This window comes from Pan paniscus, chromosome 7 (assembly GCF_029289425.2).
Source record: "Pan paniscus chromosome 7, NHGRI_mPanPan1-v2.0_pri, whole genome shotgun sequence".
Lineage (NCBI taxonomy): Eukaryota > Metazoa > Chordata > Mammalia > Primates > Hominidae > Pan > Pan paniscus.
In genome coordinates, this window is record NC_073256.2 from 82504490 (window position 1) to 82519022 (window position 14533).

The 14533-nt window shown below is 41.7% G+C and overlaps 2 protein-coding genes across 5 annotated transcripts in view; one reads left to right on the forward strand and one right to left on the reverse strand.

The window, feature by feature from the left end:
* Positions 1-14533, forward strand: part of SGK3 (serum/glucocorticoid regulated kinase family member 3) — a 147931-nt gene that overhangs the window by 54350 nt on the left and 79048 nt on the right. The window contains exon 1 of one of the 4 annotated variants that reach the window (XM_003831357.5): positions 9112-9257. The exons of 2 other annotated variants lie outside the window; for them this stretch is intronic. The gene's annotated coding sequence lies outside the window, so the exon portion shown is untranslated. Of the gene's footprint in view, positions 1-9111; positions 9258-9396; positions 9575-14533 lie in introns of those variants that run through there. One more of the 4 variants, XM_008956721.5, reaches the window with a different exon arrangement.
* Positions 645-1247, reverse strand: LOC100987887 (putative pituitary tumor-transforming gene 3 protein). The gene is given in 2 exon segments (XM_003831360.8): positions 645-700; positions 703-1247. Coding segments are annotated over 2 exon segments (573 nt in total). The 5' UTR covers positions 1235-1247; the 3' UTR covers positions 645-659.

Genomic DNA, 14533 nt, shown 5'->3' on the forward strand with positions numbered 1-14533 from the left:
TTACCATTATTAAATGACCTTCTCTTTCCACGGTAATATTATTTGCTTTGAAACGTTCTTGATATATTAATATAGCTGCTCTAGCTTTCTTTTTTTTGAGACGGAGTTTTGCTCTTGTTGCCCAGGCTGGAGTGCAGTGGCGCGATCTCTGCCCACCGCAATCTCTGCTTCCCGGGTTCAAGCAATTCTGCCTCACCCTCCTGAGCTGCTGGGATTACAAGCATGCACCACCACACCTGGCTATTGTATTTTTAGTAGAGACAGGATTTCTCCATGTTGGTCAGGCTGGTCTCAAACTCCCGACCTCAGGTGATCCGCCTGCCTCAGCCTCCCACAGTGCTGGGATTACAGGCATGAGCCACCACACCCGGTCAAGTTTGTCTTTCATATTGCTATTTGTTTTCTATTTATCTGTTCTTCATTTCATTTTTCTTCATTTTCTGCTTTATTTTGGATTAAGCATTATTATCCCATTTTATGTCCTTTGTTCCCTTATTAGTTATAACTTCTGTTTTTCCTTTTAATGGTTATTTTATTTTAGGATTTAAGTATATATCTTTTTTTCTGTTAAACAAATAATGCTTTATTAATAGAAATATACACAAACTCTAAAGCACTAAGAAATTTAAATATCTATGTCAGAGCAAACAGGTGGCAATTCAACATCCAGGGTCAACAGAATGCTTAAAGGAGACTGCAACAGATTGGATTTCCATGGTGGAGAGGGCATCTTCAAAGGTGAAGGGGGGCCCAGCTGAAACAGCTTTTCAAGCTCTCTCTCCTCGTCAAGGATCATGAGAGGCACTCCACTCAAGGGGAGATGTGCAATCTGGTGCTCTTCAGGCAGGTCAAAACTCTCGAAGCCTAGAGGATTGAAGGGAAATAATTTTTCTATTTCTGGATAGGCATCATCTGAGGCAGGAACAGAGTTTTTTGCTTTAACAGTCTTCTCAGTCATCTTTTTGGCAGAAAAGCTTGGCTGTTTTTGTTTGAGGGGTCCATTGGTCTTTACTGACTTTTCTGTAGCTCTGTTGACAGTTCCCAAAGCCTTTCTGGTAGCTTTAGGTAAGGATGTGGGAGCATCGAATGTTTTGCCAAAACATGATATTGAAACTTGAGATCTCCCATCTAAGGCTTTGATTGAAGGTCCAGACCCCAGCTTCAGCCCATCCGTTGTAGCCACAAGGGTGCCTGGTTCTTCATTTTCCTTATCAACATAGATCAGAGTAGCCATTCTGGATTATTGCCGCTCTCAACCAGATTTAAGTATATATCTTTAATTTATTACAGTCTATCTTCATTTGAATTATACCACATCACTTATAGAATACTTACACTTATAGGATATATCTTACAATGGTATACTTCCATGTCTCTAATGCTAGCTTTTATAATACTGTTGTCATATATTTTACTGATACATTAGATATAAACCCACCATAAGTTATTACTATTCTTGTTTAAGTTTGTTAACTTTTAGAGATTTAAATTATTAAAAAATCAAAATATGTTTAGTTCTGTTGTTACTATTTCAAGTGCTCTTCATTTCTTAGTAGATCTTTATTTCCAGAAATCTGGAATAACTTTTCTATGTCTGAAGGGCTTCCTTGAATGTTTCTTGTTGTATGAGTCTACTGGTTATGAATTTTTCAGCTTTTTTTTTTCAATCTGAAAAAATCTTTATATAGCTTTACATATCTTTGATTTTGAAGGATATTTTTGGTAGGTAAATAATTTTAGGTTGACAGATTTTTTTATTCAGTACGTTATAGATGTTGCTCCACTTCTTGTACTATTTATTTATTTATTTATTTTGAGATGGAATCTTGCTCTGTCACCCAGTCTGGAGTGCAGTGGTGCCATCTCAGCTCACTGCAACCTCTGCCCTCCAGGTTCAAGTGATTCTCCTGCCTCAGCCTCCTGAGTAGCTGGAATTACTGGCGTGTGCCACCACACCCGGCTAATTTTTGTATTTTTAGTAGAGTCAGGGTTTCACCATATTTGCCAGGCTCGTCTCGAACTCCTGACCTCAAGTGATCTGCCCGTTGCCCTCCTCAGCCTCCTACAAGTGTTGAGATTACAGACATGAGCCACTGTGCCCAGCCACTTGTACTATTTCTGATGAGAAATATACTGACATTTTTACCTTTGTTCCTCCATATATAACATGTCTTTTCTTCTGGCTGCTATTAAGACTTTATCAATGGTTTTTAGTACTTTTATTATGATGTGCCTTGGTGTAATTTTCTTCATGTTTCTAGTGTTTCAATTCATTGCACTTGTCAGATCTGTGAGTTTATAGTTTTCATCTAATTTGGGAATATGTCAGCCATGATTTCTACAAATGTATTTTCCTATCCCATCCTCCAACACCATCTTTATCTTCTCCTTCAGGGAATCTAATTGCAAGTATATTAGGCTGCTTAAAGTTGTCCACAGCTCATCAATTCTCTTTACCTTTCTCTTTTTTTTTGAAACAGAGTCTCACTCTGTTGCCCAAGCTAGAGTGCAGTGGCACAATCTCAGCTCACTGAAACCTCTACCTCCTGGGTTCAAGTGATTCTCATGCCTCAGACTCCCAAGTAGCTGGGACTACAGATGTGCGCCACCATGCCCAGCTAATTTTTGTATTTTTGGTAGAGACGGGATTTTGCCATGTTGGCCAGGCTGGTCTTGAACTCCAGACCTCAAATGATCCACCCGCCTCAGCCTCTCAAAATGCTGGGATTATAGGTGTGGGTCACCGCACCTGACCTTAATTCTTTTTTCTGTCTACATTTTAGAAAGTTTCTACTGCAGTCTTCAAGTTTACTAATCTTTTCTTCTGTAATGTCTAATCTTCTGTTAATCCTATCTGGTGTATTTTCCACTTTAGAGATTATTGTTTTCATCTCTAAAAGTTGGATTTAGAAATTTTATGCTTTCTTTGTCTCTACTTAACTTTTTGAGTATATTACTATTGTTATTATTATTATTATTATTTTGTAGAGATGGGGTCTCCCTATGTTGCCCAAGCTGGTCTTGAACTCCTGAAATGAAGGAATCCTCTTACCTTGGCCTCTCAAAGTGGGATTACAGGCGTGAGCCACCAAGACCTGCCTACATTACCATTATAATAACTGTTTTAATGTCCTAGTCAGCTAATTCTAACATCTATGTCAGTTGCAGGTCAGTTTTAGTGATTACTTTTTTTGTTTGTTTTTGAGACAGAGCCTCGCTCTGTTGCCCAGGCTGGAGTGCAGTGGCGCAATCTCCGCTCACTGCAAGCTCCACCTCCCGGGTTCATGCCATTCTCCTGCCTCAGCCTCCCGAGTAGCTGGGACTACAGGCGTGCGCCACCACACCCGGCTAATTTTTTTGTATTTTTAGTAGAGACGGAGTTTCCCCGTGTTTGCCAGGATGGTCTTGATCTCGTGACCTCGTGATCCACCTGCCTCGGCCTCCCAAAGTGCTGGGATTACAGGCGTGAGCCACCACGCCCGGCCCCTAGTGATTTCTTTTTATCTCATTATTGGTCATGTTTTTCTGTTTCTTTGTGTGCCTTGTAATACTGAATGCCACATATTCAATATTGAATGTCAGACATTGTGATTTTTTTCCTTGCTGAATGCTGGATATTTTTCTATTCTTACAATTATGCCTGGATTTTGATTTGAGATAGAGTTAAATTACTTGGAAATAGTTCAATCCTTTCAGATTTTACTTCCATGTGTTTTTTTCTGTTTTTTGTTTGTTTGTTTGGCAGGACCCAAGCAGTATTTGTTCTAGGGCTAATTCCTCCCCAGTCTAAGTAAGGTAAGACTCTTCTTAGTATTCTACCTGCATTGAGTTGGGAACGTTTGTAGTCTACCTGATGGAACAGCCACTATTCCTGGCCCTCTGTGAGTTGCCAGTGCTATTCTGTCTAATGCTTTCATATGTTTTTTTCTTTGCTGTACTTTTTATAGTTTCTTCACATGCATGCACTGATCTGCGTTGTCAAATTCTCAGGGAGAACCTTCTGCAGGTCTCTAGGGTTCCCTGTGCACTTAACTTCCTCTTGTATACTGTCTTGTGAACTCTAACCATCTTGTTCTCCCTGGATTCATAGCCCCATCCTCTCAACTCAGGTAGTCTGCTGGGCTCTCCTTCATTCCACTCCCTGTATCATGGTGTGTAAGGTATCTGAAAGTAGTAAGCTGCGGGTAAATTTTGTGTGTTTAGGAATCATTTTCTTTCACAGCCTGATACCCAGTATCTTGAAAACAGATGTTTTATATATTTTTTCTGTCTCTTTTTCGTTTTTCCTTTTGGTTGGTTCAGGTGGGAGGGTCAATTTGGTCCTTGTTACTCCATGTTGGCTGGATTCAGAAGTCCCCTAAGGCCCCACTCTTAATAGTCACTTCACATTTTGAGGAGAGGTAGAGAAAAGTTTCAAGAGTCTATTACCAATAGCCTCTGGTACAACCCACTCTATAAATGAAGTGTGATTGTTATTTAGTCTATTTAATGCTTCTTAAATCTCTAGAACATTATAAAGGTTTGCCGTGACTAGTGATTTATAGATTGTTTGGGACAGACTTCAGAACTCTGGGGCCTCCCTGAAATGTACTATTGACATTTTCAAAACACAAGGGGCCATTGATAGATTGCAAATCAGTTTTCACTCTTACTTGGTAGTCATTTTGCAAACTTGGTTCTGTTTCTATTGTGCCATCTGGTTAAGGTTGCAGTTAAGGAAAATTTACTCTCTAAAGACCTTAATAGTACATAGAGCTTGCTAACATAGGGAATTTACTGTGATTCAAGGGTTTATTTCTAGAACACTGAAAACCTTTCTAGTCCAACTCCAAGAAATGCTGTGTGATTCTTTTTCACTTATTCTTGAGGATTTCTTTGAAATTAAAAGAGGAAGCTCTCACTATCTTATTTCCATGAAAAAGAAAAGACCAGTATTTTAATATTTAGCGAAGGAGAGAGAGGGCTTAAGGAAAGTTGAAAATAATCATGGACTGATTAATATATTTTTAAGCATTTACTATGGGTATACCATTTGTTTGGGCAATGAGGTGAAGAAGAATAGGTAGGTTACTTTTTATTTACCTCCATGAATCTCAAAGACTTAGTCTTCCAAAAAAGTCTTACTTAATAATAATTTACTTCTCCATTTTTATGAATCAGTCACATGTAACTGCCAGTCAAAGCATTTGGTTATCATGAAGTAACTGGTGTTACTTCAGTATCATAATATTTCAGATAAAAATAGAATCTTGCTGTTATAGGTAATCTGAACAGCCTAATTATGGATGAATCTATAATTTCTTTTAGCCTTCTTAAGATACTGAATTTTTTTTTTTTTTTTTTTTTGAGATGGGAGTCTCGCTCTGTCGCCCAGGCTGGAGTGCAGTGGCGCGATCTCAGCTCACTGCAAGCTCCGCCTGCCAGGTTCACACCATTCTCCTGCCTCAGCCTCCTGAGTAGCTGGGATTACAGGCGCCCGCCACCACGTCCAGCTAATTTTTTGTATTTTTAGTAGAGACGGGGTTTCACCGTGTTAGCCAGGATGGTCTCAATCTCCTAACCTCGTGATCCGCCTGCCTCGGCCTCCCAAAGTGCTGGGATTACAGGCGTGAGCCACCGCGCCCGGCCTCAAGATATTGAAAATTTTTATTCCTGGTTGGTTGGGGCCTGGGAACTCTAGTAAATAGTTTTAAGTTGCCTGGGTGTGGTGGCTCATGCCTGTAATCCGAGCACTTTGGGAGGCTGAGGCCAGCAAATCACTTGAGGTCAGGAGTTTGAGATCAGCCTGGCCAACATGGTGAAACCTCGCCTCTGCTAAAAATACAAAAATTAGCCAGGCGTGGTAGTGCACTCCTGTAATCCCAGCTACTCGGGAGGCTGAGGCAGGAGAATCGGTTGAGCCTGGGAGGTGGAGGTTGCAGTGAGCCAAGATTGCACCACTGCACTCCAGCCTGAGTGACAGAGCGAGACTGTCTCAAAAAACAAACAAACAAACAAAAAAAGTTTAAAGTTTAGTTTTAGAGATAAATATTCTTTTTTGTTTGTTTTTAGACAGGCTTTCCCTCTGTCACCCATGCTGGAGTGCAGTGGTGCAATCATGACTCACTGTAGCCTTGACCACCTGGGCTCAAGTGATCCTCTCACTTAAACCTTCTAAGTAGCTGGGACTAATTAGCCAGGGACCATGTCTGGTTAATTTTTTTATAGAGACGGGGTCTCTCTGTATTGCTGCGGCTGCTCTCGAACACCAAGGTTCAAGAAATCCTCCTGCCTTGGCCTCCCAAAGTGCTGGGATTACAGGCATGAGCCACTGTGCCCAGCAAGATAAATATTCTTTTTTTTTTTTGAGGCAGGGTCTCGCTCTGTCACCCAGGCTGGAGTGCAGTGGCGTAATCTTGGCTCATTGCAGCCTGTACCTTCCAGGCTCAAGTGATCCTCCTACCTCAGCCTCCCAAGTAGCTGGGACTACAGGCGCGCACCACTACACCTGGCTATTTTTTTTTTTTTTTTTTTTTTGAGACAGTCTCGCTCTGTCGCCCAGGCTGGAGTGCAGTGGTGCAATCTCAGCTCACTACAAGCTCTGCCTCCCGGGTTCACGCCATTCTCCTGCCTCAGCCTCCTGAGTAGCTGGGACTACAGGTGCCTGCCACGACGCCTGGCTAATTCTTTTGTATTTTTAGTAGAGACAGGGTTCCACCATGTTCACCTGGCTAATTTTTTTAATGTTTTTGTAGAGATGGGGTTTCACCACATTGCCCAGGCTGGTCTCAAACTCCACTCTTGAGCTCAAGTGATCTGCCTGCCTCGGCCTCCCAAAGTGCTGGGATTACAGGTATGAGCCACCATAACTGGCCTGAGATAAAGATTCTAAATAGCAGAAAACAAAACAAAGGAGCCCTGCTACATGCTAACGTGAGTGGTGCAGATCCTAAGTATTATAGCATTTTATTGCATACAGACATCCCTGAGCTGGGCTACTGCAGTCAAGACCGGTAGCTAGGACTGAGAAGAGGGTATTCCAGCTAGGAGGCAGTGGGTTTGCATGTACAGTGGGAGGGATGTTAGTTGTAAGTTGTGGATTCTGTACATTGAGGAGACAGTCTGTCCAACAGATGAGTACACAAGAGAGTGAGTTGGACATTAGGTGGGAAATGTAGGTTAGGATCAGATCAAACACCCTGAGTTCTTTGAATCTGTTCTTTATACAGAGATGGCAGTGAAAATGGAAGAGTCATTGAAGAGACTCTAAAGGAGAAAGCCAAGGACCTGGTGACCAAACGTGAGGACTGAGAGGGAAGAGTCAAAGGTTTTGAGTTAGGGCAAGAATGATACAGTATTACCCCCTTATCCAAGGGGATACCTTCTAAAACTCCCAGTGGTTCCCTGAAACTGCAGATAGTACTGAACCCCATCTAAACTATGTTTTTTCCTATATATACATGCCTACAATAACATTTACTCTCTAAATTAGGCACAGTAAGAGATTAACTACCATAACTATTAATAAAATACAACAATTATAACAATATGTCAGCATCACGACTCTTGCACTTTGGGGCTATCATGAAGTAAAATAAGGGTTCCTTGAACACAAGCACTGTGACACCTCTACAGCTGACGTGATGATGGAGATGCCTACTAAGAGACTAGCGGGTGGGTAGCATCTGCAGCATGGACAAACTGGACAGAGGGAGGCTTCACATTGAGGGTAGATGGAGTGGGATAGCGTGAGATTTTATCACACTGCTCAGAACAGCACACCATTTAAAACTTGTTTATTTCTAGAATTTTCCATTTAATTTTTTCAGACTGTTGGTCAAAAAAAGAAAAGGGAAACTGTTGATAAGGGTATGTGTCGGGGACTGGTGTACTATTATTATTACAAACAGGAAAGTTGGAAGGGAGAGGTTGAATGAGTGATGCCGGAGATCCCTGAAGCTTTTTCTAAAAATTCCCAATTTCTCTGAGTGGCTCCTGACTAGACAATACTTCCCTGCATCCTTTCCCCTCTCCTATGAGTTGGGCCTGGCAGGACAAACTTTAGAGTATGAGAGGGCATTTAGAGCCCATGAGGTCACCAGGCTAAATCCCCTCGTTTTACTGATAAGCAAATTGAGGACTTCAGATATTGTGACTTCCCTTAAGGCTACAGAGCTAGGCTGGCCTCTTGGCATTATTTTCTGAAATTTTTGTAATAAAGGTTACCGTATGTCAATCCTGCTTGCTGGCAAAGTGAGCCCTTTGTTTCCCTGCCATATTCATTAGTTACATTATTTTTATTTTAGAAACAGGGTCTTGCTATGAGGTCGAGGCTGGCCTGGAACTCCTGGGCTCAAGTGATCTTCCTGACTCAGCCCGTGGAGTAGCTGGGACTGTAGGAACTGCGCCCTACTCGGTTATTGGCTTGATGCTTCAAGCCGTTTTTCACTGTCCAGACTCAGATGCATTAATAGTTAAAACAAGTCGTTTCGAGGATTCTGGTTTTCCTTTATCTGTACACGCAGACGCAAACTTTAGAGTAGCACACTACGGACATTCATGCCAAACCCGGCCGCGTCTGCTCTCTCGTGATGCGCCTGAGCTGTTTGAAGGGAACGAGATTGATTAACAATTTAAGCTCGGGGTGAGGATTCTTACTGGGAGCCGACTCCCCAATTTTTGAAGTAAAGGATGTGTGGTGGAGACGAGTAAAGGAATTGCTTCGTTTCTTTGCTCCTCTGAATCCCATTCCTAATGACGTCTCACGCCTGGAGCCCTGAATTCGTGTGTGACTCCTACCCCGCCCGAGGAAAATGAGATTATGCCAATGTCTTGAATGAGCGCGGGTGTTTTGAGATCTACACTTTAGCGGGAACCTGGGGAGAGTGCCTTCTCATTCCTTGCCCCCGCCCAAGGCTCTCTTCACCTTCCCTGCGGGGGTCCTCTCGTTTTCTGTCTCCCAAATGCTGGCTTCCCGCCTTTCCTCCCCCGCTTATTTACTTAATTAAGGCCCTGGGGCTGCACCCCACCGGCAGCTCCTTCGGGGGCGTGGCCGAAGAGCTCCGAGGGCGGGGCTGACCGAGCCATATTCGGGCGTGGCCGGTGGTGATTTGTGAGGGCGGGGCCTGCCGCAGGGGGCGGGGCCTGCAGGTTTGGCCCCCGCAGGGAGCGCAGCTGGCGCCGCTGGGAGCTGGTGGCGCGGCGCAGGTCCCGGCCGAGTGTGGCGCAGCAGTGGCGGCGCTTCCCATTCGCCATGCGCCGGGGGTGGGTGCCCGAAGGTAAGCGTGTGGCTCATCGAGCTTGCGCGAGGAACCCTTGGCGGAGAACAGCCCCGGCACTGCGCGGGCCAGGTGGAGGGACCCCGGGGGCGCGGGAGGCGGGTGTGGTGTGACGGGCCCCGATGCCATTTCCGCGCCTATCAGGAGCGCGGGGCGGGGCGCGCGGGCGGCCCCTCCTGTGAACCCCTGAGAGGAGAGGCGGGCTCCACACCCGGGCGTGCTGCGACTTCGCGGCACTCATTCACTGCACTTGGTCCGAGACAGAAAACGTTTGAGTTGTTCCACACACACCCCCTCTAAATGTCGAGAAGCCCCAGGTACTGTCAAGTTTGTATATCCTTTAAAATATATTTATAGTTTGTGGTTCAGGACAGGAGGAGAAACCCGATAGTGAGCTTGCGGTGGGGCTTTACTTTTACTTTGTGTTATTCAGTTTGTAAGGAAGGTGTAGTAGAAACGGGACTGTTACTTAAACATGGACAGCAGGGGTTACGTAGGGAGTGTATCTTGGAGATGAAGCACGCAGACTTCGGAGCTAAAATCATGGTTTTGAATCTACTTATTAACTGCGAAAACTTGGGCAATTTGCCTAACTTTTCTATGCCTTAGTTTTAGCGTATGTAAAATGGGGATAATGATAGTTCTAACCATACAGCAGTTTTTGAAGATTAAATGAGTTAGTACCTGGCTCATAGTCCACAATAAACTTCGGCTGTTTTCTTTATTATGCATTCAGATGGGCATTAATCTCAAGAATTGTCATCACCGGAAAACCTACGTATATTCTTTCCTCAGAGCTGTTGCTAGAAATGCTTGGGGATTCCTTTGGAACAGTTTTCTTAGACCGAGTTCCACAAGAAAAGGTCTCTTACTTTTCTTTCACTAGGGGTGTTACCTGATGTGATCATCCACCTTGTTCCAAATCACATCCACAGAAACTTCAGTCTCGAAGGCTGTTCCAAAACAGGGATCAAAAAAGAGGCAGCGCTTTTAAGGTGAATGTAGCCTCATTTTAAGCACCAAGTTCAGGCGGGTTTGTTTAAAAGCAGTTTATATCGCTTTATACAGAACTTTTAAGTTGTGCTATTTTGGGTGGATGCTTATTTGTACTATTATTGCAAAACTAAGTAAACCAGAGCACCCCCAATACATAAATAAACATCATAGGAACCATAGCTTGCTGCAGGGAATCTCAGAATTGAAAGGAATCTGAAAAATCAGACCAGCTGGTCTTTACAGATAAGGATGAGGCCAAAGACTCAGAATCAATAAATGGCAGAGCTTAGGCTAGAATTCAGCTCTGCTGATCAACAAAGTATAAAATCAAATGATGATGTTATTTCTAGTTTTGATGATAGTTACTATCTTTATTTTTGACAGTTTTATGGTTCTGTGAATGGCTTTCCTCTCCAGCACTATCCTGCTTGGTAGCTTAATTGCATGATTCATAATCATTCTTCAGTAGTACCTTTGATTTAAATCACAAGTCTCAAAGTTGCTACATTAATTATTGCTTTGAGAACAAGATGATTGTCTTCTTAAGCTTTGTACAAACATGTTCTAATGTGCTTTGGTTTTGTCCTTTTAAAATGCAGCCCTCTTCTCCCATGTAGGGAATGTAAACAGCCAGTATAAACAAATTGACCTACTAGGCAGTTTTTTATCGCTGTTTTATTGGTGAAGTTTTCTTGATTGGGTAGGAGTCAGGAAGTGGAACCCTGAATGCTCACCCAAGGAAATAGGACTGGGTCCCAAAGAGATAATGTCACAATGTGGCTGCTAACTTCAAAAGCATTGTGGAGTGAAATTATTTTGAGCTACTGTTTTGTTAGTTGCTGACTCTTCCCCAACTTTTTGTATAGCTCACTCTTTCACCTCTGGGTGTTTGTTTAGATGTTACCTTCCTATTTAAAATTGCATACAACACCACACTTATATATTGACCTATTGATTGACTTATTCATTATCTGTTGTCTGACACGAGAGCGTAAGTTCCATGTGGGTAAAGTTGTTTGCCAGTTGTGTTCACTGTTGTATCCTAAGTGCTTGGAAATAGTGCCTGGCACACAGGAGGTACCGAATTCATGGATCTGATGCAGACATTTCCAACAAGACTAGTAATTATTTACGCCAATTCACTGTCATTTTGCCCTATTTTCCCCTCCCTCCATTTTATTTATTCCTAGTTACCCAGGAATAAAATCTTGAGGCAATGTTAATTCTTTCTTTTACCTTTGTACCCCACATGCAAATAGCTACCACGTTATTTCATCTGTCATTTTTTTTGCAAACCTGCCTCTCCTGTTGTTGCCAAGCCCATTTCTTCATTCCCTTCCATTTAATTTGACACCTACAGCCCTGCAGTTCCCTTTTCAAGTGACTTCACATCCTTACCTGCAGAATGAAATCCAGAGTGAAAAGCCTGACATTCAGAATTCCCTACAACATTATTTCAAGCCCACTTTTACAGTCTGTATCTCCTATAGATGAAGAGATGAGTTCCAATTTAGGTTTGTAAATATGACAGTAGAATAAGGCTTTAATGGTGATGTCCTATAAAATCCCAAAATGAGTGTTGCTTCATGACAGTTTCTCTTTCTGTTTTTATTGATGAGTTAATCTTTTTCTCCGATGTGGGCAGGGATTTAGACATAGTGGACTAGTGGCTGTTCCCTGTTTCTAGTGAGGACTTCTGCTGCCCTTTCTGTTTTGAGTTCCCATTCTGCAAACCCCCCCTCACATGCGGCCCCTGCCATCCCCTACCAAATGTCTAGGTAAGTTCAGTTGGAAGTGGTTTATTCTTTCTCTGAATGCTGGTGACTATCATAGAGAATTTAGCACAGTCTACTTTGAATTTGAAAGCTTCGGGCATTGGTCTTTTCTTTAGTGCTTCATGTCCTGGAGGACAAGAAACATGCACACACACATTTCAGTTTCTTTTAAAGGAAAAATAAGACCCACATCTGCTTATCTGCTTCTTTTTTTTTTTTTTCTTTTGTTACGGAGTCTCGCTTTGTTGCCCAGGCTGGAGTGCAGTGGTGGCGCGATCTCGGCACTTGGCAAGCTCTGCCTGCCGGGTTTCACTCCATTCTCCTGCCTCAGAATCCCGAGTAGCTGGGACTACAGGCGCCCGCCACCACGCTCGGCTAATTTTTTGTATTTTTAGTAGAGACGGGGTTTCACCGTGTTAGCCAGGATGGTCTCGATCTCCTGACCTCATGATCGCCCGCCTCGGCCTCCCCAAGTGCCAGGATTACAGGCGTGAGCCACCGTGCCCAGCCACTTAACTGTTTTTTAAACAAACATAAACTTAAAATTATATCAAACAGACCTTTAAATCATTAAATATTGAGCTTCAACAATTATTTCTACAGTATAGACAAATGAAGAAGATGACAAGGAAAAAGTCAGTACTAAGTAAAAAGATACAAATGAAGACACTGAGGTCTGGATTTATAGAGGGGAGTGGGTGTAGGGAGAGCAGCATGTCCAATACGCATGTAGATGGATAGGCAGATGTTTTTAAAAGTACGCAGTAAATTCAGGAAACCATCAGGAGAAGACAACTTTATTGAGCAATATCTGCAGCTTAGGATTTTGTGGAGTATTATTCCTAAAATATATTTTGTTTTTGTATTTCTAGACACATGTAATACTGTTTCTTTGCTTTGTTTCTATACTGGATAGGACTGAAGATTCTCTTTCTCTCTGGTCTGCAGAAAGTAATTTACTTTCTTTCCTTTCATTGTTTAATCTTAAAAAAAACTTCATACCTTTTTCCTGATTGTCCTGGATGTGTGGAGAAAGGTATATATGCCAGAAGTTTTTAGTCCTTCAGAAAAAGGTGGTAGATATGAGATACTTGAATTTACTATTGTTGAAGTTTACAGTTTTACTAAGTTTGATATCAGCATTTAACACATTTTGCTGAATTTTATATTACAAGCATATCCTTGCACATATTCCAGTTGAGTCAATGATTTTATTTTACTTGTGACTCAGATTAAAACTTGACTCGAGCTTGTGTAAATGTTTCTGTCTCTTAATTTTATCTTTTCTCCTGTGGCCTTCCAAACCTTAACTGAAGTTTTTCCATTCTAGGGCATACATTAACTTATTTTTGTTGTTTTTGATTTTAGGTGCTTATAGATATAGGTCTAAATTTATTTTACCGTTCCTAGAATGAAGCAGCAGTTTCTATTGTTAGGTAGGGGGGAAATATATATATGTGTATGTGTATGTGTGTGAATATATATATATATATATATAAAACACATTTTTTATATATATACGTTTTCTACATATACACATATATACATTTTATACATATATGTATATATATGTATATATGCATATATATATACCCTAATTTTTGAAATGTTAAAATATTAAGGTAAAATTCTGCATGTTGTCTTTACTAATAACATAGCCACTGTAAGGTCAGGATTTGAAATTAAGTAGTATAATTTAAATAAGTATTATAATTTAAATATGTAATTGGTTGTAATTTTTGTGCTTTGGGAAATTTTTACTAATGTGATAATAGTTTTAGTGTCAGAATTTTGAAAGCAAATATTTACTTGAGAGTAAAGTTTCCTTTATCACACTGCATAAGCATCTGTGTTTACCCTGAGTTCTCCTTGATTTTATAAAGCCTTAGTTAAGTGTGTTATCAGATAGAATCATTCATAAAAATAATAAAAAATGAGGGTACAGATGCTGATATACTCCCAGCACATGGTAAACACTACATAAGTATCATTAAATAAGTAAATCTATATTTTTAGGGAGGATTTTATTAAGATATCATAGCATATTAGTACATATAGTACTTGGAGTGATCCAGTAAAGAGGCAGAAATTGATGATTCAGGAGACTGATGAAGGAATAATGAGGCATTGGTCACTGAAGATCTCACTAGCACACTTTGGCAAGTTGGAATTTCTAAACGTCTCTCTCCACCTGTTGAATAAGTCAATGAAAGGTTTTATTAGGGCCTTCTAAGTGCATGGCAGTCAATAAGTCACAGTTCCCACACCCTAGTCAGGGAGGCTCTCAATAAGCAAGCAACTGAAATCCTACTTGCAATCCATAAATGCTGAAATGGAAATAAACAACATGATGAGGGAGGATTAAGTTGGGGAGGGAGCACATTAAGGTGGCCATGAAGTTTGTTGGGAGAAGTGACTTTTGAACAAGGCCTTGGTGTGAAGAGCTGATGAGAGTGTCCCAGACAGAGGGGCCACTGGTACAAGAGGCGAGATGGGTGAGGGCTT